The sequence below is a fragment of the Betta splendens genome, chromosome 14 (assembly GCF_900634795.4).
Source record: "Betta splendens chromosome 14, fBetSpl5.4, whole genome shotgun sequence".
Lineage (NCBI taxonomy): Eukaryota > Metazoa > Chordata > Actinopteri > Anabantiformes > Osphronemidae > Betta > Betta splendens.
Genome location: NC_040894.2, coordinates 8,529,653 through 8,552,252, shown reverse-complemented (window position 1 = coordinate 8,552,252; position 22,600 = coordinate 8,529,653). Strand labels below are relative to the sequence as shown.

General features: G+C 48.2%; 3 protein-coding genes across 14 annotated transcripts in view; 2 read left to right on the top strand and 1 right to left on the bottom strand.

The window, feature by feature from the left end:
• The first annotated feature begins 309 nt into the window (after positions 1-309).
• On the top strand, positions 310-8,007 carry pygma (phosphorylase, glycogen, muscle A). Its single transcript, XM_029174129.3, has 20 exons — positions 310-636; positions 2,037-2,138; positions 2,218-2,296; positions 2,388-2,491; positions 2,612-2,743; positions 2,816-2,927; positions 3,005-3,087; positions 3,753-3,896; positions 4,101-4,193; positions 4,333-4,479; positions 5,039-5,202; positions 5,305-5,419; positions 5,497-5,598; positions 5,680-5,827; positions 5,905-5,963; positions 6,062-6,203; positions 6,329-6,536; positions 7,048-7,182; positions 7,326-7,392; positions 7,644-8,007. Exons 1-20 carry the CDS (start codon positions 394-396, stop codon positions 7,788-7,790), a joined length of 2,526 nt encoding a protein of 841 aa, XP_029029962.1. The 5' UTR covers positions 310-393; the 3' UTR covers positions 7,791-8,007.
• Positions 8,008-9,737: 1,730 nt separating this feature from the next.
• slc22a6l (solute carrier family 22 member 6, like) lies at positions 9,738-17,100 on the top strand. Of its 3 annotated transcripts, none has more exons than XM_055502105.1 (11): positions 9,738-14,497; positions 14,576-14,679; positions 14,754-14,908; positions 14,994-15,162; positions 15,232-15,355; positions 15,436-15,551; positions 15,631-15,845; positions 15,911-16,019; positions 16,347-16,467; positions 16,524-16,550; positions 16,679-17,100. In XM_055502105.1, the coding sequence occupies exons 1-10, from the start codon at positions 14,015-14,017 to the stop codon at positions 16,524-16,526; spliced, it is 1,599 nt and encodes a 532-aa protein (XP_055358080.1). In that variant the 5' UTR covers positions 9,738-14,014; the 3' UTR covers positions 16,527-16,550; positions 16,679-17,100. The 3 variants fall into 3 exon arrangements, with proteins under 3 accessions (XP_055358080.1, XP_055358079.1, XP_029029970.1); XM_029174137.3 differs by having other exon boundaries at positions 9,740-13,996; positions 14,063-14,497; positions 16,347-16,550; XM_055502104.1 differs by having other exon boundaries at positions 9,739-14,497; positions 16,347-16,550.
• Positions 17,101-18,195: 1,095 nt separating this feature from the next.
• Positions 18,196-22,600, bottom strand: part of nrg2a (neuregulin 2a) — a 57,637-nt gene continuing 53,232 nt past the window's right edge. For all 10 annotated transcript variants that reach the window (XM_041073847.2, XM_055502103.1, XM_055502100.1 and 7 more), the window contains one exon: positions 18,196-21,195. In XM_041073847.2, the coding sequence (XP_040929781.1) occupies positions 20,547-21,195 (649 nt within the window). In that variant the 3' untranslated portion in view covers positions 18,196-20,546. The remainder of the gene's footprint in view (positions 21,196-22,600) is intronic.

Below are 22,600 nucleotides of genomic sequence, written 5' to 3'. Positions count from 1 at the left end.
AACTACAGCACAGACACGTCTGGACCATTCATATCATTCTAGTTCTGTGAATGGCACCGGGAAATGTGAGCATGGCTGAAAATACCAGTAAAATATGGCGTTAAGAGTTGAAACCAGATCAAAAGTGAAATCATTCGGACCCTCGTTGTTTATAGACTGTGAAATCAGCAGCCCTCTCCAACATGTGCTGTATTTCTGCCAGTTCACACGATGGATCCGAGCTCCTCTTTCTGCCTCCGTCCCCTCGCCGAGCACCGACGCCCCCCTGCTTAATATTCACAGCGGGGGCTTTAAAACGCCGGACCCGGGCCCGCGGGGGGGGTGCCTCTCCTGCCGCGCGGTGGTGTGTGCTCGCAGTCCGACCGTCCACGTCCCGATCCCCAGAGCCGCAACATGTCCAAGCCCCTGTCCGACCACGAGAGGAGGAAGCAGATCTCGGTGCGCGGCCTCGCCGGCGTGGAGAACGTGGCCGAGCTCAAGCAGAGCTTCAACAGGCACCTCCACTTCACGCTGGTCAAGGACAGGAACGTGGCCACCAGAAGGGATTACTACTTCGCCCTCGCCAACACGGTGCGCGACCACTTGATTGGCAGATGGATCCGAACCCAGCAGCACTACTACGAGAAGGACCCCAAAGTAAGTTCCAGTCCAGAGGCCCTAATGGGTCTAAGACTTCTTCATAAGGACTCAATAAAGATATAGTGAAAATGTATTTTTTTTAATCCCATCTCACCATGGAGACGAGCTTAGTCAGCAAAACATTAGTCCCAGCGCTCTAAAGCTTGATGTGAAAAATCAGTCAATCAGAAAATCTGGGTTCTTTTTTTTAAAAAAAAAAAAAAAGTAAATAAAAAAGTATTTCAATGCAGCATTTGTTCTCGCACGGATCTCTGTGCAGCCCGGAGTCGGGGCAGCGCCGAGTCGTGACATTTAAACCCCGGCGCTGCTCGCTGGCGCTGGTATGCGGCCTCCGCTGCCGTGTGTTGAAACCCGACGCCGCCCCGTGACCTTCTGTTCCCGTCCCGCCACGACGGCCGCACCGCACGGATCCCCGGCCCCGTGTCACATGAGCGCATGCCTCCCAGGGCGCCTGGGTTCACGCGGGAGCGGCCGCGCAGACGCCGGGCTCCGCTAACTGCGGCGCTGTTAACGGGCGGAACCACGCGCCGTCAACAGAATGAGGCGGCGAAATTGCCAAGCGCGCGGCGTTATTGCCTGAAAATGTCACCGAAAACCATGTGCGGCTCCAATAGAGAATTCAGCGGCAGAGTGAAACTCATCTCCATTTGTGCTTCCTCAGCATAAAAAAACGACTTTATGTGACTATAATGAATAAAAGGGATCAATTTAGCGTTTGAACATCACAAGGCGCCTTTTTTCAGAAGCAACACGCTTATTTCTTCCACTTTTCTCGTTTCCGTAAACGGTTTGTTCAGATGTTGATGTATTTCAGCCTCTAGGCCACAATCTGGCTCGTCCTTGCTCTGGAGCTAGAGGTCAAAGGTTAATCCATCAAAGGTCTAAAAAGAAATTGAGGGAAGGACTGTAACCAAGCTCAGGGGTGATTTCGGCCATGATCACATTCTGGAGGATTTATGAAACATTATGAAACATACTGTCATACATAATTCAGACCGTCCTGTTCACTACTCTGTCATAATATTCATTATTATTTCCTGAAGCCCTTCTCGCATCAGCCCTGGCTCAAAGTATCAGACTCAGGTTGACCTTTACAGCGACCTCTACAGGAGCTATTTTTGCTCAGACCAAAATATTGATGTTATGTAACACCCAAAGCGGCGCGTCCCCCACTGCCTCCCCTGTTCCTCAGCCTGAGTCTGACCCCCCCCCCCGTCCCAGGCAATACACTGAATGGCAAAGGCTAAACACTGGCTCAGGTGGCACATGTCTTCGCTCCCCCGACCACGGCCTTCAATCCTGAAGGTCAGAGGCCTCCGCCGGCTGCTTTTGTCTGCAGAACCCTGCAGAACCCTACCATACGGTCGTTGAAGTGGACCCTGCTTGTCTGTCCGCAGCGCGTCTACTACATCTCACTGGAGTTCTACATGGGCCGTTCCCTCCAAAACACCATGGTGAACCTGGCCCTGGAGAACGCCTGCGACGAGGCCACGTATCAGGTGAGTGAGTGTTCACGCTGGAGCGTCCCTCGACCGCACCCACGGCCCACGCCGCACTGTGTTCTGCTGTGACTTCCAGCTGGGTCTGGACATGGAGGAGCTGGAGGACATGGAGGAAGACGCCGGCTTGGGCAACGGGGGCCTGGGCCGCCTGGCCGGTGAGCATCTCTCCATCATTAAATGGAACAATCTGACGCTCACGCCTGCGGAGGGGATGACGCCCGTCTGTGTTTTGTGTCTGGTTTCCAGCCTGTTTCCTGGACTCCATGGCTTCATTAGGCCTGGCTGCCTATGGTTACGGCATCCGCTACGAGTTTGGCATCTTCAATCAGAAAATAGTCAACGGCTGGCAGGTTAGAAATATTCATCCTCCCTCCTGCTTCTGTTTGTATTCCCCATATTTAAGTACGTGAGAAAAGCTGCAGGTGTGTTCCTTTTATCAGCCGCATGTCTTTCTTTCTTTCGTTCCTCAGGTGGAGGAGGCCGATGATTGGCTGCGCTATGGCAACCCCTGGGAGAAGGCACGTCCCGAGTACATGCGTCCCGTGCACTTCTACGGCAGGACCGAGCATCACCCGGACGGCGTGAAGTGGGTCGACACGCAGGTAAAAGCCACCGCAGACGCACGCCATGATGTCGTGTGACGGCGGAGGCTTCAGGCGTGCGTGTCACCATAGGTGGTGCTGGCTCTGCCCTACGACACCCCCGTGCCCGGCTACAGGAACAACTACGTCAACACCATGAGGCTGTGGTCCGCGAAGGCGCCCTGCGAGTTCAACCTGAAGGACTGTACGTGAGTGCGGCGCGGCCGCGAACGCAGACGCGCTCGGGTGCAGCGGGAGTTCACGCGGCTCTTTGTCTTGCAGTCAACGTCGGCGGCTACATTCAGGCCGTGCTGGACAGAAACCTGGCGGAGAACATCTCCCGCGTGCTGTATCCCAACGACAATGTGAGAGAATGTAACCAAATTGTCTTTTACCCCACTGGAAGCGCTCCCGTGAGATGACCGTGGACGTCTAAAGCTAATTAGAGGAAACAGCTGAATGTTGAACAATAAGCCCGTATGGCTCCAGTGTGACTGTATAGGGCTTATCTTAACGTTGCCGCAAGACGGATTTCCATAATTTGGAGCTGGGCAAATTTCTTTTGAGTTCATCTAGAGCCATTGTGTGTACGCGCGTTCAGCTTCCTCTGAATTTGTGCCGGACCACCGTGTGCAAACTCCCTGAAGGCCCATAAAGGAGGACTTAGGTTAACAGTTTAGCTCCAGCTATAATTTATCTCAGGTCCGGTAATTTATGTTTGCGGGAGCTCCAGTGTTGTATGAGACGTTACACTGCTGTGCTTTACAGGAATCCATAAGAAAAGGTTTCATAGTTCAGTGTCATCATTTTATAATATATATATCATTAAAGTTCATAAAATTTAAAAAATATTAGGAGGTATAACTTTACTCGCATACTGTATATACAGAACCTGCCAAGGTAAATAAATATGTCCTGACCTTTTGGGATAAAAGTCTAAATCAGTCACTACTTCCCAAAGCACGTACTGTATTCAGAGCTTGAAGAACCTTGAGAACACAAGCAGACAAATATGTGTCTTTATCCTCAGTTCTTTGAAGGGAAGGAGCTCCGTCTGAAGCAGGAATACTTTGTGGTGTCTGCCACCCTGCAAGATATCATCCGCCGTTTCAAGGTCTCTAAGTTTGGCTCCAGGGAGATCGCGCGCACAGACTTCAGCAAACTACCTGACAAGGTGAAGTGAAGAACTCAACAAAACACTTCCTGTCGAAAGAAGAGAGCGGGTTCTCCCTGATGTTGTCTCTCCCTGTGTCTTGGTTTAATTCCCTCTGTCAGTGTGTTGAACAGGTTGGAGGTGGGCTGCATTGTGTCCTACGAGCAGCGCTGCATAGCACATTCTAATTCTGGACTGACATTTAATAATATTCTCCATATTCAGGTTGCCATTCAGCTGAATGACACTCACCCCGCCATGGCTATTCCTGAGCTGATGAGGGTTCTGGTTGACGAGGAGAAGCTGCAGTGGGAAAACGTGAGGAAGAAAAAGCTCCACAAACCTTTTAAATCTGGAGCTTTGTTCCTTCATCACATATTTGCTTGTGCATAATAAAGTTTTCCTAACATCTTGCACATTAATGCATGTTCACGCCCTCCGCCCTGCTGCTCTTCAGGCCTGGGACATCTGTGTTCGCACCTGTGCCTACACCAATCACACCGTCCTTCCTGAGGCTCTGGAGCGCTGGCCTGTTGACCTGTTTGCTCATCTGCTGCCCCGTCACCTGGAAATCGTGTACGAGATCAACCGCCGCCACCTGGAGGTCAGTGCTGCACATTACAGGATCGGAGGCAAGTAATGAAGGCTTCAGCCGGTGTCTGCCTGGTTAACTTAGGGAAAACACATGAAGTTGGTGAAAGTCTGTGTATTTGAATAGAGATAAAAATTTGATGCGAACATTCACAAGGTGAAATTTAAATATAGGATATAATTAAAAACACATAAAGGTAGAACAGCAGAAAGGAGACATGTCCTTTCCTCCAACTATAATTAGACATGTTCAGATGCCACCTCTGAAAGGAGACTATAATTAAAACGTATTAAAATGCAACGAAAGACTAAAGATTGGCACATTACCTTTCATTCTGAAGGAACAAAATGATTTTGATTGACTTATAATTGCAACATCTGTCAGCATTAAGAACTCCCACGCTCCCGCTCAGTATAAGGAGAAGTATTTCTGTCTGAGAGTTGCAGCATGAGAAGGTTTCTGCTGCTGTAGCACAACGAGACCTGAATAGTAAAGATGTGGTTCAGCCGGCGAAATATAATAAGACTGAAGCGTGAGCTGATGTTTGGTGTTGATGCTTTTCATTTTGCAGAAGGTTGCGGCTAAATATCCTGGAGATAACGGCCGCCTGAGCCGCATGTCCCTCATTGAGGAGGGCGGACAGAAGAGGATCAACATGGCCCATTTGTGCATCGTGGGCTCTCACGCCGTGAACGGCGTGGCCCAGATACACTCCGACATCCTCAAAGTCACTGTGTGAGTCCCGCGGACCGGTCCGCGGCCTCGCGGCCTCGGTGTTTTTAGCCGCTCGCTGCCTCATCCGTCTGCGCTGACGCCGACGCCTCCTCCCGTGTGCAGGTTCAAGGACTTCTACGAAATGGAGCCGGAGAAGTTCCAGAACAAGACCAACGGCATCACTCCCCGCCGCTGGCTCGTCATGTGCAACCCCGGGCTGGCGGAGGTCATCGCAGAGGTCGGCCCGAACCCCCACATAACACACAACGCATGTTTTAAGACATGCCCATTATTAAAATGTGTTCATGCCATTAGAGGATTGGTGAAGACTTCATTCGTGACCTTGACCAGCTGAGGCGTCTCCTCAACTTTGTCAATGACGAGGCCTTCATCCGTGACGTGGCCAAAGTGAAGCAGGTGAAGTGACCCACCGATCATTTAACTTGTGTGTTATGATCTCATGAGCTACAAAGGCCAATCAACGGTTCATACGCGCAGGAGAACAAGCTGAAGTTCACGGCTCACTTGGAGGAGCACTACAAAGTGAAGATCAATCCCAACTCCATGTTCGACATCCAAGTCAAGAGAATCCACGAGTACAAGAGGCAGCTGCTCAACTGTCTGCACATCATCACCTACTACAACCGTAAGTGTGAGAGATGTCGGGGCTTTTTTTCACATCGCTTCTGGGTCAGTGTGTTAACGCCTTGATGTTTGGAGCAGGCATCAAAAAGGACCCCAACAAGCAATGGACTCCAAGAACTGTGATGATCGGAGGAAAGGTCTGTGATGAACATCGAAGACGTGGCAGGAAGTCAGTCGCCGTCGCGTTCTACAAGCTGAATTTGTGTAATGGTGTTTTTCGGTGCACTTCCCGCAGGCTGCTCCTGGATACCACACTGCCAAGATGATTATCCGTCTGATTACAGCGATCGGTGAAGTGGTCAACAACGATCCGGTGATTGGAGACCGCCTCAAAGTCATCTTCCTGGAGAACTACAGAGTCACGCTGGCCGAGAAAGGTAATTACCCAATCACGGCTGCAGTTAAAGCATCTGCTCTGCTCATCCTGCTCTGCTGCGAAGGCCTCCGGTCGGGCTTCACCACCCTCACACCCGGATCGGGACCGGGTTCTGTCTCCTTCCAGCCATCCCTGCCGCCGACCTGTCGGAGCAGATCTCCACCGCCGGCACCGAGGCCTCCGGCACGGGCAACATGAAGTTCATGCTGAACGGCGCCCTCACCATCGGCACCATGGACGGCGCCAACGTGGAGATGGCCGAGGAGGCCGGGGAGGAGAACCTCTTCATCTTCGGCATGAGGGTGGACGACGTGGATGCGCTCGACAGGAAAGGGTAACGGACCGACGGCAGTCTCTCCCAACAGGGATATTATTGCTTTTCTCCAACAGTTATCACATTGAATTAAGAACACAACACAGAATATTTCTAAAAAAAAAAAATTCAAAATTGTCCATAAAATACAACAGAGACGGGGAAAGGCTCATGCTCGTCTCGCTACAGTATTTGTGTCACACCTGCTCTCAGATCTGTTTGGTGAAATACCTCCAAAGTAGCTTTGCTATCCGGCATCTGCGCGGCGTCTCACAGGTGTGTGTGTGGAGCTCTGTCACTGGCCCCACACTCACCGGTTTTATCTGCAAAGCCCAGGCTTCCCACGCTGAGACGCACGCGTGGCCGTGGGGGAACACGCAGGCACCGCGGTCCGCGCGCCGACTGCAAATCATTCCCACGTTTGAAGGTTACTACAGCAACGGGCCTGGTCTCCGCTTCGCTTTTTCACCCCCCCCCCCCCCCTCCATGAACGCGCTTGAATCTCATTATTCTCTCTCCGGCCCCCGCTCAGGTACCACGCCGACGAGTACTACAACCGCCTGCCCGAGCTCAAACAGGCCATCGACCAGATCGCCGTGGGCTTCTTCAGCCCCAAGCAGCCTGACCTGTTTAAAGAAATTGTCAACATGCTCATGCATCACGACAGGTAACGGCACACGTAACCCCCCCCCTCTCGTCCGCAGCCCGAGGCGCACTCATCCTGTACTGTACACCCACCCATACCAATAAGAACATGTACCGGCGTGCATGCTGGGTAAAAAGCATCCGTTTTTCATTTACTTTTTGCAGATTCAAAGTATTTGCAGACTATGAAGACTACATTAAATGCCAGGAGAAGGTCAACGATCTTTACAAGGTACGTTCATTCATAAGGCACTAAGAGTTATTTAAATGTGCTGGTAATTCTCTGATGATCCTCTGTAAACACATTCATACCTTAGCTGGATTGCAGACACTGGGTAAATCCCAGACTGGGTAAATGTTTAACCCAGGGTCCAGTTACACAGACAGGGCTCAACCTGGACATGACCTCCATTAATGCTAGTTGGAATGGAATGGATGTGACACGCATTTAAAGTGTTGGATCACTTACGTCTCTCGCCTCAGAACCCCAGGGAATGGACCAGGAAAGTGATCCACAACATCGCCGGATGCGGTAAGTTCTCCAGCGACCGCACCATCGCCCAGTACGCCCGTCAGATCTGGGGCATGGAGCCCACGCTGGAGAAGCTCCCCGCTCCCGACGGCATGTGACACGTCCACGAGGCCCAAACCCCCGCTTCCGTCGCGCCACCAAAACCTTTGGAACCTTCACCTTTGTAGAAGCTACTGTGTGACAGGGAAAAAAAAACCTTCTCCAAACCCAGAAAACAGATAATTGGCTGCAGTGAGCTGGATAAAAAAATCATTGGGGAGGCTTCACAAATTTAATGTTTTTTTATAAACACAATAAAGTCTACAAAAAAACGTCTTTCTTAAGAACCACAATCATTCCGCTGGTTAGATACAATAAATGCAAAAAAAACCAACAAACCAACCTCTCAACTTTGATCCAAACCCAGGTAGAACAAACAAGACACACAGGACAATCCCTGCGACTCCCACTAAGGAGTTTAATGCGTTACGGACAATGGTCATGCGTAGAGTTTGTGTTAGCACCGTTAGGTTTCCACTCTACATACACCCATTCACACAATCATTCACACGTTTTGTTAACATCTTAACAAGTACGCTGGAATTACGGCTCCAGTCAACCCTTAGTTATTTATCCTGGAATTATGGGCCCAGTCAACCCCAATCATGGCATTACGGACACTCACTTCTTGTTGCTGTATTGCTCGTCTCCTGGAACTCGTCATCAACGCCGTCGGAGGGAAGATCAGGATCTATTTCACCGACCCAGCGACGAATTCACGCCCCAGGATTTTGTATCGGACGAGTAGATGTCCGGCTGCCGGCAGGTCTTAGCATTGTAAGCACTTCACTCAGAGACCACCAACTCCAACGAACTTCCCCAAAGCACAACACTTTATTGACACTTGTACACGCCTTCAATATCACATCATTGGTGCACTTGTTAACATGCGGAAACAACCAAGTAGTCATAGCAATACTAACAGGTCCCCTCTTGTGGTTTTGAACACCTACGCATGAATAGGAGCACAAAGCAAATGTGACAAAGTTGTCCTGCGTATATGACAATACTTGTATAAGAACTTAAGCATGTGGTTAGACATCTGTGCAACTGTGAATGTGGTTATAAGGCACAGCAAATGCAAACCATAAATGGTAAATGTAAAAAGGTATTATGTGTAAAAGATAATGAATAAACAACAAAGATGTTGAATAACAAGAGAGATGAATAATAGATGAGAATATATTTTTTCCAACAAACAGTGTCTTCCATAAAACAAAAAATATTATTTACTTTACTGTAGGAGGACACCTTGAAAACAGCACAGTTAAAACAGCTTTATTTGGACTTCATCAGTGATTAACAAACATGGTCAAATAGAACACTGGGGTCTTTGCTGGTATTGAGATCACAATAACAGTGGGAGGTGAACTTTATAGCATCTTTATAACGTGTCTAAAAACACATAATTAAGGCAGTCCCCTGTTATTATTTGTTGTGGTCGGGATGATCTGTCTGTTATCATTAGCAAAAGAAAGGGGGGGGGGGGGGGTTATGAGGCTAACTGGGTCAGGGGTTTGATTAGATGTTTGTTTGAGTAGAAAAGACCTCAAAGCCGAATCTGTAATGTGAGGAAGTAGTGACGTCAGAGCGAAGGAGAGATAAAGGGAGGCTTGATCTTATAACAGCACTTAGCGTTTATTACAGGCCGCAGCACAAAAGGAAGCGAGGAGCCCACTCCTCTGCTCTGTGGTGTGATCTGTGGACGTGTGAGCACCTTCACAGATGGTGCTAAACCCGCACATTTAATGGTTGTTCACAATTTACCCCAGAAGCGGGTGAATCATCCGACCCGTCGCGTCGATTCACTGTCGCACGCACGCGGCGCGGCGTCTTAACCGCGGTGAGGGAGAGTCTCCAACACAGGAGCGCTCCCCGTGAAGGTGGACATCGTATCATATACAAAATAAACGACCGCTGGCGACTGTTCGCCAGGTTCAACTGTTAAACCCAATGACATAAAACTCACCCATCAACCCAATGAGATATTCTGAATTAGATCAAACATGTTTTGCTGGTGGTCGACTGCGGCTTTCTATTTTCTACTGCTGTCGTTGGTAAAAAGCAAAACAAACAGTGCTGAATGTCATTGCCTGTACTAGGTGTACCTAGAAGTACTGCAGTAAGTCAATAAGGGGCATTTTCATGGGCCAAGTCAATAATTATACAACCAAGCAGCAAGGGCAAAAGTATCGCAAAAATACACGACAGTGAAAAAGTCAACATTATAGAAAAGCAGATGAAATACTGTACTGTAAAGACTCCTGGGGATCTGGGAGGTCACCAACAACCACCAGAGCTGACGCAGCACAAATCCAACAACAAATGAAGCCAAACACCAGGAAGTGGGTCATCCTCACGTGCAATGGGCTCCAGTTCAGCCTAAAGTCACCATTCAGAAAAGGTCACGGAGGTAAAGGTGAGAAAACGGCCTTGCTCAGCACTTTTTAAGTTCGCTCCAATTTGGTAAGTTACTTCTTCCATTAATGTTTAGACTGCTATTGTTCAGTATGCAGAAAATAATTAGCTCCTGTTTGAACTGTCACAGTGTTAATAAACATACTGTGGTTAACCAGTACTGAGGGGGGTGGATCAGAACCAGCAAAGCTATGAACCAGTGTCAGTTCTGTTCTTGGCTTTGCACCGAGTCACTTGTTGGTGCAAACGCGACCCGCAGGCTGCTTATACTACAGCCTTTACTGCAGACTTTAATGAGGGGCTTTACTGGAGCAGTAAACTCCACGATAACCCTTTGCTCCTCTTCGGTTTCTGCAGGTTGACCAAGTGTAAAGTCCAGGCGCTTCATAGCTTCATAAGCATAAGAATGTGTTTAGGTGGCACATCCTGACACTGTAAACGAGCCTGTAAAGAGCTGCTTTATGGATCTCCTACGTTTGATTCCCGCCGTGCATGAGAAGTGACTAATAGAGGCTGTTTTTTTCTGGCACAATGACAGATAGTAAAGATCTCTATCTCCACAGGCGGGTTTGTGTCTCATGCACCTTGGCACCAGCGTCTTCACATCCTCATTATCTGTACAGTACTTACAGTACTAGCACATTCTACTCTCACCACCTCCTGGTGATGGTGTTGCTCCTGCTCCATCATTTGGATTCACACATGCTTTAACTGATTCCCTTCAAGATCAGTTGAAGCAATGCACCTTGGGATGTCAAATGCCAGCACTATAAATGCACTTGGTCGCTGTGACCATGTCATTGTGTCATGGTGACATCAGAGAGTCAACCTACTGTAGCAAGCTGGGCTTCACACCCAGTTACAGATGTGATTGTTAAAGTTAGAGAGGCATGACGTACGGACATCTACATAAAAAGCCTCCTGCATAAAAAGCCTAATTATACCAAACATCACTGAATGATTGAGCAGCTTCTCTTTACTTCACTGCACTTATTAACTCTTTCGTTTTATCTCGTCTTTCAGCCTTCACACATTCGGTCAAACACTTGTACTTGCAGGGTTCAGCGGAGGAACGGGACGGACGAGGGCCCGAGTCTTCGCCCCGGCTGGAGGCTCACAGCTGACAAAGCGGAGACTTGGCTGTTTGGCTTGGATGCACCTGCGGCCTCATCCAGCCTGACGCCTCATGCTGCTCGTTACACAAGCACTCGCATTCCTCGGCTCCAATCAGCAGGGCCCGCACCTACTGTGCAAGTGCGAATCAGGGACGGGACAGAAAAAGGATTATTAGGAATTATTACAGACATTTGGTTCATATAGAACACCTTCTTTCGCTGACGTCTACAGACCTTTAAAGCACCTGGACTTTTCTGCTTATTACAAAGTTTATCACTACATTCAGTAGAACTCAAAACTCAAATTTTTTCACTACATAATATAAGAACTAATTTTTTTACTGAATATTGCGGTATCTGTTATGAACAGCCCATAACAGAATGGGCAGTTGTGATGCATTTCTACACTGAGGGATGTCACTACTTAAAGTCAGAACTAAAAGTTTTTCATTACATAAAGTCAGAACTCAAAGTTTTTCATTACATAAAGTCAGAACTCAAAGTTTTTCATTACATAAAGTCAGAACTCAACGTTTTTCATCACATAAAGTCAGTTTTTACACAAAGTCAGAACTTAACATTTTCTACACAAAGTCAGAATTCAAAGTTTTTTTACATAAAGTCAGAAGTCAAAGTTTTTTACACAAAGTCAGAAGTCAAAGTTTTTTACACAAAGTCAGAATTCAAAGTGTTTTTACATAAAGTCAGAAGTCAAAGTGTTTTACACAAAGTCCGAATTCAAAGGTTTTTTTACATAAAGTCAGAAGTCAAAGTTTTTTACACAAAGTTAGAACTTAACATTTTCTACACAAAGTCAGAACTGAACATTTTCTACACAAAGTCAGAACTCAACATTTTCTACACAAAGTCAGAATTCAAAGTTTTTTTACATAAAGTCAGAAGTCAAAGTTTTTTACACAAAGTCAGAAGTCAAAGTTTTTTACACAAAGTCAGAATTCAAAGTGTTTTTACATAAAGTCAGAAGTCAAAGTGTTTTACACAAAGTCCGAATTCAAAGGTTTTTTTACATAAAGTCAGAAGTCAAAGTTTTTTACACAAAGTTAGAACTTAACATTTTCTACACAAAGTCAGAACTGAACATTTTCTACACAAAGTCAGAACTCAACATTTTTTACACAAAGTCAGAATTCAAAGTTTTTTTACATAAAGTCAGAAGTCAAAGTTTTTTACACAAAGTCAGACCTTAACATTTTCTACACAAAGTCAGAACTCAACATTTTCCACACAGTCAGAAGTCAAAGTTTTTTACACAAAGTCAGAATTCAAAGTTTTTTTTACATAAAGTCAGAAGTCAAAGTTTTTTACATAAAGTCAGAACTCAAAGGTGCCCTGTTTCGGAGGGAAGCAGTATCTGTGGGGCTGGCGCGGCAAGCCGGGGAGGGGCGCATTTCCATAAAGGCGAAGAGTTGTGTCACTCAAGCTGTAAGAATCTGGCCCCACAGTGGATTTTATGGGTTTTTACTTTCTGTTATGACCAGTAGCACACACAAAGTTTTCTACACATAAAGTCAGGACTCAAAGTTTTTTTACAAGACGTCATAACTCAAAGGTGCCCCATTTTGTAGGGGAACAGTATCTATGGGGCTGGGTGCATTTCTACACAGGACAAAGAGTTGCGTCACTCAAGCTATAAGAATCTGGCCACAAACTGGATTTTTACATCCTGGTATGACCAGTAGCACACAAAGTCAGTACTCAAAGGTGGCCTGTTTCGGAGGGAAACGGTATCTGTTGGGCTGGGCACGGCCAGCCGCACATAATGTATTACGATTGGTAGACCATAGACTGTTTTTTAGACATAAAGTCTCTCTGTGGTGGCTCCCTTCTTACAGCACTGGCTTGGGAAGAAAGCTGACAATAGTACAGTACCTGTGTGACCTTAGTACCTGCGTGACCTTAGTACCTGCGTGACCTTAGTACCTGCGTGACCTTAGTACCTGCGTGACCTTAGTACCTGCGTGACCTTAGTACCTGCGTGACCTTAGTACCTGCGTGACCTTAGTACCTGCGTGAGTGATGGCCTTGTTTACATGACAAAAGCAATCGTTTACAGCATGTCGGACAGAGCGAGGGTTTTTTTGCCCACTGGCCTAGGTGTGTAAGTGTCAAGTGACCCCTTCTCAATGTGCTAGTGTTAAAGGAGGAGCTGACGAAGCACAAGGAAGAGAATCACACACATTTTAACTTAACCCTGAATCTTGACTCCTTTTAAACTGTTAAACTCAAATAATGCTGATTAAATCAAACAGCAGACACATGTCAGATAACCAAAGTAAACTGAACTCACGCTCACACACAGTCCCCCCACCCACCCCTTCATATCAGCAGCCAATAAGGAGCAGGGAGGGGGATTTGGGTGCAAAGTCAGAGGTGAGCGGGGCTTAGTGACGTTCCCACTCTAGATGCGGGACCTCGCTCTCTAGGAGCCATTCGAAGGCAGGCGTTCTGTTGGCGGTGCACAGCGGGGACTCGGCCACCTCAGCGCTCGGCGACGGCGCTGCTAATGCTTCTGGAGGGGTAGACTCCACTTCTGAGAATCCAAAGTTCAGGAAAAGCTGCTGGAATTTCAGAGCTGATTACTCCCTGCAGCTCGCTGCTGCAGCCAGACGAGCTTTTTCGCTGTTTTGAAGCACTCTTTGGAACATTCTTCAATCAAAATGACACTATAACGTGTTTGCTATTCAAGTGAAAGAGACTCACTCACTCACCAGGTAAGTCCAGCGCTGCTGATGCCCTTTGCCTTGCTGTCACTGGCGTTACTGGTGTTTTCTCCACAGGTGCTAGAGCCCCGCTCTCTGTTGAAGGAGCTCTGTCCGCGTCGCCCCATGGCGTTTGGGGACCTCCTGGAGCAGGTGGGGGGCACCGGGCGCTTCCAGGTGCTGCACGTGACCCTGCTCAGCATCCCCGTCCTGATGCTGGCCAGCCACAACCTGCTGCAGAACTTCGTGGCCGCCGTGCCGGCCCACTACTGCAGCCTGCACGCCAACCTGTCCCACCTCCAGCTGAGCCCGGAGGAGGCGCTGCAGGTCACGGTGCCGCTGGACCCCAAGGGGAGGCCCCAGCGCTGCCGGCGCTACGCCGCCCCGCAGTGGCACCTCCTGGCCGAGAACGCCAGCGACGGCGCCGAGGGGCCGGGCGCCGCCGAGCTGCAGGGCTGCGCCGACGGCTGGTCCTACAACATGAGCGACATGGGATCCACCATCGTATCCGACGTACGGTAGCGCCTTTGGCTCGGCGTTAGCGCCCGGCGTCCTCTGGCCGAGCTTGACCTCATTGTTCTCTTCCGCCAGTGGGATCTGGTGTGTGACCTCCGCTCGCTGAAGGAAATGGGCCAAACCGTGTACATGGGGGGAGTGCTGGTGGGAGCTCTGGTCTTCGGGGCCCTGTCAGACAAGTAACGCGTGATTCTGAATAATCGAACCGCCGCCACATGCTGATTGTCAGACGCCTAACGGCCTCCCACCGCAGATACGGCCGCCGCATCCTGCTGCTGATCTCCTACCTGCTGATGGCCGTGTCGGGGACCTGCGTGGCCTACTCCACCTCCTTCTCCTACTACTGCCTGTTCCGGTTCGGTTGTGGGATGGCGCTGTCCGGCCTGGGCCTCAACACCTTCTCACTCAGTAAGTGCTGCAGTTGAGTGGGCAGTGGGTGCGGTCGTACAGTCACTGGGTCCCATCACGGAGCTCGGCCTCCTCCTTGTCTTAGTTGTGGAGTGGATCCCCACTCGCGTGCGGACCGTGGTCGGCACGGCAACGGGCTACTGCTACACAGTGGGCCAGCTGCTGCTGGCCGTCATAGCCTACTTCATCCGGGACTGGAGGTGGCTCACCCTGGCCGTGTCCCTGCCCTTCTACGTCTTCTTCCTCTACTCATGGTGAGGCGAGCGGCGCCGGAGACGTGACACGCGGCAGCGGCACATAAAGACGGGGAATCTCTCACACAGGTGGTTCCACGAGTCCTCGAGGTGGCTGGCGCTGAGCAACCGGCCCGAGCAGGCCATCAAGAACCTCCAAAGCGTGGGCAGGTTCAACGGACGCCACGAAGAGGCCGAAAAGATCGACGTCAAAGTAAAGACTCGGAGTCTGAGACCTTTTTTTTCCCTTTTTACGCTATCAGTGTGACTTTATTCACTTCTTTATGTGCACAGAGGCTGGAGGAGTCCATGAAGAAGGAGATGTCCTGCACGCAGGGCTCCCACACGGTCCTGGATCTGTTCCGCACGCCCGTGATGAGGAGGATGACGCTCTTCCTCAGCGCCGTGTGGTACGTTTCCCCCGCCTGCGTCCAGAGCCGACCGCCGGCCTCTCCTCAAGGCTCAACGCGCTGTACGACCTCCTGACAGGCTCTCCACCAGCTTCGCCTACTACGGCCTCGCCATGGACCTGCAGAAGTTCGGCGTGGACATCTACCTGATCCAGGTGATCTTCGGCGCCGTGGACATCCCCGCTAAGGTGGTCATCACGGTGTCCATGAGCTTCCTGGGCCGGCGTCCGTCACAGGCCGGGGCTCTGATCATCGCTGGGATCACCATACTGATCAACCTACTGGTGCCCTACGGTAGGAGGACGCTCATATTCTTCATTTTATGGCTCTACGTGACCTCCGGCCCGCTTCGCTCGCAGATAAGCAGACGATCCGCACGTGTCTGGCCGTCGTGGGTAAAGGCTGCCTCGCGGCGTCCTTCAACTGCTGCTTCCTTTACTCCGGAGAGCTGTACCCGACCATCATCCGGTGAGAAGAAGCAGGTTTCACGTGACAAACACAGGCTCAGCTATTAGGCAACGCCTGGAGAACTACAAGTCTGCTACAAGGATGTTTCAGTGTTCATTCACTGTTACCGTGTTTGTTATTTGCACACATACTGTGTGGGTGTGTTCATGCAGTATCGCTTGTATATGGGCAATATTTGCCCTCCTCCGCTTTAGGTCACATACACTTTGCTAGTTCCAGATACTGAGTCCACCAGACAACAAACAAAGCGAGTTCATCAGCCTTTGGTCACGTTAAACAGTAACTGACACGCGCGTTTATCGCCCGCCCCTTATCTCCCATCCTCAGGCAGAACGGCATGGGCTGGGTGTCCATGATGGCCCGCGTGGGAGCCATGCTGGCCCCGATGGTGCTCCTCACAGGCGACCACCTGCCCTGGCTGCCGGGCCTGATCTACGGCGGCGCTCCCATCGTGAGCGGCGTCGCCGCAGTGTTCCTTCCGGAAACGCTCGGCACGCCGCTCCCTGACAGCATCCAGGACGTGGAGGACAGGTACGACGGGGCGCCAGCGTCCCAGAGCTGACGCGCAGCATACATTAAGAAAAGCGGCCTGTCAACACTGCGTACAACACATACGGCTGATGACATTTATGCACATTTCCATTTCTGTTTCAACACAGGGGATCTGGGAAAAGCTCCAAAATGTCAGCAAGGGAAACAATAATGTTACAAGACACGGAGGGAAGCTTCCTAAAGCAGGCTGCCTGAGGGCGTTTGGATTGTACTCCTGATGTTGTGCTGGCATGTTAATGAAAGCAGAGCGGGAGCCATTTCTCTGGCCTGTTTATTTGATTTTCAGGAAGACGTTATTGTCTCTTGTGACTGTTGGACAATTAGAGATGCAATGGTTTTTCGGACAGGTCAATACAGTGAAGACATGTTGCAACAATCACACCCCAGTTTATTTGTTATATAAGCCTTTTACATGTTAAATGGGTTTTTTAATGCTTTCACTGGTGTTTGTATGACTTCTTATTGCTTTATGTACAATCCTGCAGATTTAAACGTGTATTGTCATTAAATTTTCAGATTATTCATTTTATCCTACTGTTTATTATATGATCTGCTAAACCCATAAATACTGCATGATTAACATAATTACTAGAAGCTCATTCGAACAAGCTCATGTCACCTAAACTATATAATGATCAGAAAAAAATCTGAGGTTTAAATATGAATGCAGAGAAACAGCGCCATCTACTGTTGGGCAAAAGTATAACACATAATTCCCAGGGTCTTGTTTCACTTGGGTCCAGGTCCAACCAGCCCTGAGCTCATCGTTTCCTTTGATCAACTGTTTTTAACAAGAACATGTCAGCAGATTGATCCCAAATGCAGGTCAGTAATCAAACAGCAAATCTGTACGGAGAGAATAAATGTGGTATTTAATCCGTTCAGGTTTTAGTTTACTTCAGTAACAGGGACCTTTAAGTCATTAAGCACCCAAAAGTGATGAGCTGAGTTTTGACCTGAAGGATTAAGAGTTTTTTTTCTCCCTTCTTCTACTTAGATTTTTAGAATCTGTGTCAATTCTCCTCCCTAATTTTTAAAAAATGTTCTTAAAAATGGGGATCTAGAGCTTGGAATTCATCGCTGTGTCGCCATCTGGTGGCGAATCAAGGCTAATGCGACAGATTATAGTAACAAATAATAAATAATAAACAAACGCAATAAAGTTTTTAATTACGTTACGACATGTCACACTTATTTGATCAGCTCAATCGGTTCATTGTTATTTTGAAAGATTTTATTTTAATATGTAAACCAAAATATACCTTTGTAAGCAATAATTGTTTTTTTTTTCCTGTTGTATATTTAGAGTAATGTGAGGTTGGATATTAATACTACGAATTGAAGAGAGCTGTAAACCAATATTTTATTAAACCAGAGCTGTATTTTTCTCATGTTTAGCTCTATTACAGAGTTTAGGCTGAGTTACGTGTGATACTCAGCATATGAATGATCAGAGCACAACTTCCATTCAAGGCAGGTTGTTAATATTAAAAAGCCCAGATCACCATATTAAACAGCTCTTGTTTTACAATCTGACTTATGTGCACTATTCAAGATGACCAAGATAAAAGATTAATGCAAATGCAGAAAAAAATCCTTCTACAGAAATAACTACATCATAAAATGATATGAATAAAGATTTATTTTCTCATATGAACAAGTGGATTCATTGTATTTTACAATCTATGACAATCTCGCAGGTTTCTTTTTTTCTAGCATATTTCAGGGATGACATGGGGAAAGGTTCTCTTTTATTGCTTAATGTTAAATGAAATACACTTTCACTGACTGAAAAAGAATTGTCTGCTGCTTTTTTTTTTTTTAACCATGCACCCATCTAACCTTGACCACAAGGACATGCAGAGGAGAGGTGTTCAAACATTTTTCAAGCGAGGGTGGGGTTGGGTGTGGGGGTTGGCTCGGGCTGGGGGGGGGGGGTCTGGTCTTAAAACCAAAGAGAAAAGAGCATCAGGGCGTGACTAGTAGCGTGTAGAGTGGGTGAGAGGACTGGCAAAGTGAGGGGGCGTCACACTTAAACAGAGGTGCACAAAATCAGATCCAGGTGACGTGTGACCAAAACAAGAGCACTGTGCATTGACAGCACTGTAGCAGATACAATTGCAGATCTTTGAATAATTTAATTTATTTGAGCAATAATCATCTGATAATTCCGCATCTGGATCATTTCTAACAAGCTGTGATGGACATCGTGAACCGTCCCCTCTCACCCAAAACATTACAATACCCTTTAAATATCTACTCATTCTCCGATTGAGGACAGACGGGTTTAAATGATTCTGTTGACTTTTTAAAATCATTTTTATTGATGTACTGGATATTTGAAATGACTAGACCTGTCAACAAGACGAAGCAGTACACAGTACTATCGGAGGAGGTGCTATTTGGATGCTATGTGACATTATTATTCGGACGTGTGCATGTAAAGTGGAGCAGTCTAAAACAAGTGACAAAATAATTAATGGACACAATCATTCAATGGACATGAGTATGTAAACAAGAAAGGCTGACAACATAATAGATGGCTGCATAATGGTTTTAAAAAATAACTCCACGTACTGTAAATATGCATTTATATCATGATAGTTCATTATACACTATAGGCATCACATAGGTTTTCACACACAACACACTACAGTCGTCTCTTAGAAAATGATGTAACAGCAAAATATAAAGTTTGCATATTTTTGCATTATATGATCCTCCAAAGTTTCACAGCTATTTCATTTCTATTGTCGAGCACATTCGCCACTGAGCTGCTTCCACTTGGCTTTTCTACTCTCTGCATGGGAGCATTCAGGAAACTGGTGGAGTGGATGTTAACGTTAAGGCCCTCGACAGCCGAGGGCCTCGGTCTTAGGTAGACATTCACTTGAGGAAGTGGGTGAACGGGGTTTAAAGAGGGAGGATGGAGGGAGGGTGTGTGTGTGTGTGTGTGAGTTTTGGGGGGGGTGAAAATCCTGAGACACTGTGTGGCCCTTCAGCCACAAAACAGAATGGACACAGACAGGTGATGAGGCGTGGGATGAGTGGAAACAGATGCAATCTTTAGTAGTTTTGCCACCACCTCCGATGGCAAAGGGTCAACCTGTGCCAAGCGGCTCAGTGTGTGTCAGACTCCTAACAGGCTAAGGTGTAAAAAAGCCTGTTGGGAAACAAAAGGGTTACTGGGGGGGTGTGGCCCGAATAGCTGTAAACACACCAAGCAATGACCTGCATAACATACGACCCTACAGCAGCTTCACGTGTCCACCTGCACTCGGGCCGGACCCACGTGTGTGATGGTACCACGAGCAACTATGAAATTCACCTAACGATCACAAATACATGCAAGCAAGACGCATACACAAACACACTCACACACAGTCGCTGACCCACTCGTTTTCTTGGTAGACAGTCAGAGGGCAAAAAAGGATTTACATTATATTCATTAGGCGTCCTATTAAATCCCGAAACACAGACCCTACAGGCGAATCAGATTAATGTAAACATACGCTTTATGTTGAAATGGTTTATATTGCGTGACATGGAAAGGGCTTATGTTCCAGTCGCGTGAGACTCCTCATAGAATGCAACTCGGAAAGGAAAGTCAAACAGGAAACCAGAGAGGAAAATCAAACATAAATGTGTATAAAAAATGAGGCGTCCATATAAGAAAGGCTACAAAAACCTCCACTGGCCCTCTGGCATCGGCATACAGCAAAAGGCACCACAATATTACTCTATTTTTACGTCGTGAAAAAACTGGCACATCTTTTTATGCTGTAAATCAAAATTTACATATAAATAGAGTTTTCCCTATAAAAAAGTCTTTGCTGTTAACTAGTAGACAACTTTTGCTAAAATGAAAATAAATATTTCATTTGTTTAGAATATATGTCAGTTATATAAAATAAAAATATTTCTTATAGATGTATGTCTATACTATATTGATTTTCGTTGGTTCATTTTCACTCTTTAATGGGGTGTATTGTCCGGTTTGGAGTGTGAGTGTGTAAGTCTCGTGTGCATGTTCCCACTGTGCCGCCCCGACGAGTGAGAAGTCCGACTGTCCGCTGGCCTGTAGATGGTGGAGGGCTCGGCGTTCATGTTCTGCATACTGAGGAAGGGCGTGCTCTCGCCGTCCTCCTCCGACTCGCTATCCGTTAGGCAGCTCCGTGACCCGTACTCCCGGGATGCCTCGTACCCCCGCGGGGCCACGTGGCCGTTCAGTCTGGACCTCCGCCAGCGCCTGCCGCCGGCTCCGCCGGACCCGCTTCTCTTTGGTTGCTCCCGAGAGGAGAGGTACTCCTGGGTGGTCTCATAGTCCTCGTCCTCGGCCAGCCGGTAGGGGCTGGAGGGCAGGCTCCCTCTGCTGTCGTTGAGATAGGTGCGGCGCTGCTGCCGGTAAGGCTCCTGGCACTGGGCGTCGTGGAGGGGCACCTGGTAGCGGCGCAGCAGAGGCTGGTCGTCCTCCGGGGGGTAGGGGTTGTGGACGGCGGGGGGGAGGGACATGGCGTGGCTGGCGTTGGGAGATGTGATCTGGAAGGTAGGCACCTGTGGGGGCAAGGAGTAATGGAAATCCACTGGGGAGAGGCGGGCTGGTGTTGTCAGGGCAGACACGTATCTGTGGTAGAAGCAGACGGGAGGAGAGAGCTCAGTAGGAAGAAGCCAGAACCACAACAGAGAGCGTCGACAAATCAATGGGAGGCTTTAACAGGCATCGTGTTCAATAGGACGATGGCCAAGGCTTCTGGGACAGTTCAAACCGAGGCCCGGCCGAGGAAGCAGCAGTTAGCTTCTAACTGCTAGCTAGCCGCTCTTTAGCTAGCTACCAAACGGCAGACTCTGCCATCCATTCAGGTACAGCAGCTGAACTCGCACTCACAGCTAACGTGAGAACCGCTTTATTTACATGTACGCTAGGAAACCACTGACTGTTATTGTCTTCAGGAACCCACAACGCTTTTCACACAGCTCTGCTGAATCAGCTCACGCCGAAGCTGCCGGCCCAACGGAGGAGCCATTCGTTACCTGGGATGACTCTGATGGGACGTTGTTATGCAATCTGCCTCCGCAGAACAGCTAACGGCCAAGGCCCCGCTCATGCACACGTGCTCGCTGAGTCCTGGACTTGTTTTCATCTTAAGACGACAAGACGCGTCTTGCCTGGTTATGCATTAGACACTGGTCATTTTGCTCAGATGTTATTTAATCACAGAGCCACTGCCAACCCAGCATCACTTCTAGCGCTCGGCTCAAGCCCCTTTCCAAGATCGCGTGATTTAGATCGCATTTGAGATTAAGCTGCAGAGAAAATGCTGCAACTCCAAAGTGAAAGTGCGTTGAAGCAAAAAAACAGCTGGAGGACTAATTTTCTCCACTCTGACCCAGTGACCGCTTCTCTTCTTACCTGGGACCTTCCCACATGGAGCCCGGCACTCACTGTACGTGATCACTCCTCTAAGACGACCTTGCGCAAGAGTTAATAATATATCAGCTGAAGGAGAACCTGCGCTGGACTTACTCAAGAAGGCAAGAGTGGGATCCCATCCTCATTAGAGTTCTTCAAACCAGAACATCTGCGCCGTCACCAGAAACACTCAAAGGCTCTGCACATCATTTGAAATGAAAACTACCTGCTCCTAGGGACGCTTTTTCACGATGATCAAAGAGAAGTTCTGATTCAGGCCTTTGTTCGCTTTAGGTGTTCCGTTAAGGGGAACGCTGCATTCAGTCACAGTTACGTACAGTGCAGCTCGGGCCAGCGTGGGGTTGGGCTTATGGGACTGAATGCTTTTAAGCGTTGCGTGAATGCCTAAAATCGTTTTTAGGCATCAGAGCCCCCACAAGACTACATACGAGACTACCTCACTAGGCCAACCAAGGCCAGAGATGCGCCAACCCTGGAACCAGCCCCGGTGGCCAGAGGGGGAACGTACAGCAGCCGTATGCAAACACCTCCTATTTAAATAAGCACTGTTTCTCACGCTTGCCTACCTGAGTGTATTTCATCACCATGCCTGCTGTGT

Excerpts from the sequence above, each read along its gene's own strand:
- pygma (XM_029174129.3), top strand. The coding sequence starts at position 394 with ATGTCCAAGCCCCTGTCCGACCACGAGAGGAGGAAGCAGATCTCGGTG. Across the intron at positions 2,139-2,217 it reads GCGACGAGGCCACGTATCAG|CTGGGTCTGGACATGGAGGA; the intron begins GTGAGTGAGTGT and ends TGTGACTTCCAG. Across the intron at positions 6,204-6,328 it reads AGTCACGCTGGCCGAGAAAG|CCATCCCTGCCGCCGACCTG; the intron begins GTAATTACCCAA and ends GTCTCCTTCCAG.
- slc22a6l (XM_055502104.1), top strand. The coding sequence starts at position 14,015 with ATGCCCTTTGCCTTGCTGTCACTGGCGTTACTGGTGTTTTCTCCACAG. Across the intron at positions 15,552-15,630 it reads CTCTTCCTCAGCGCCGTGTG|GCTCTCCACCAGCTTCGCCT; the intron begins GTACGTTTCCCC and ends ACCTCCTGACAG. Across the intron at positions 16,020-16,346 it reads CTGTACCCGACCATCATCCG|GCAGAACGGCATGGGCTGGG; the intron begins GTGAGAAGAAGC and ends TCCCATCCTCAG.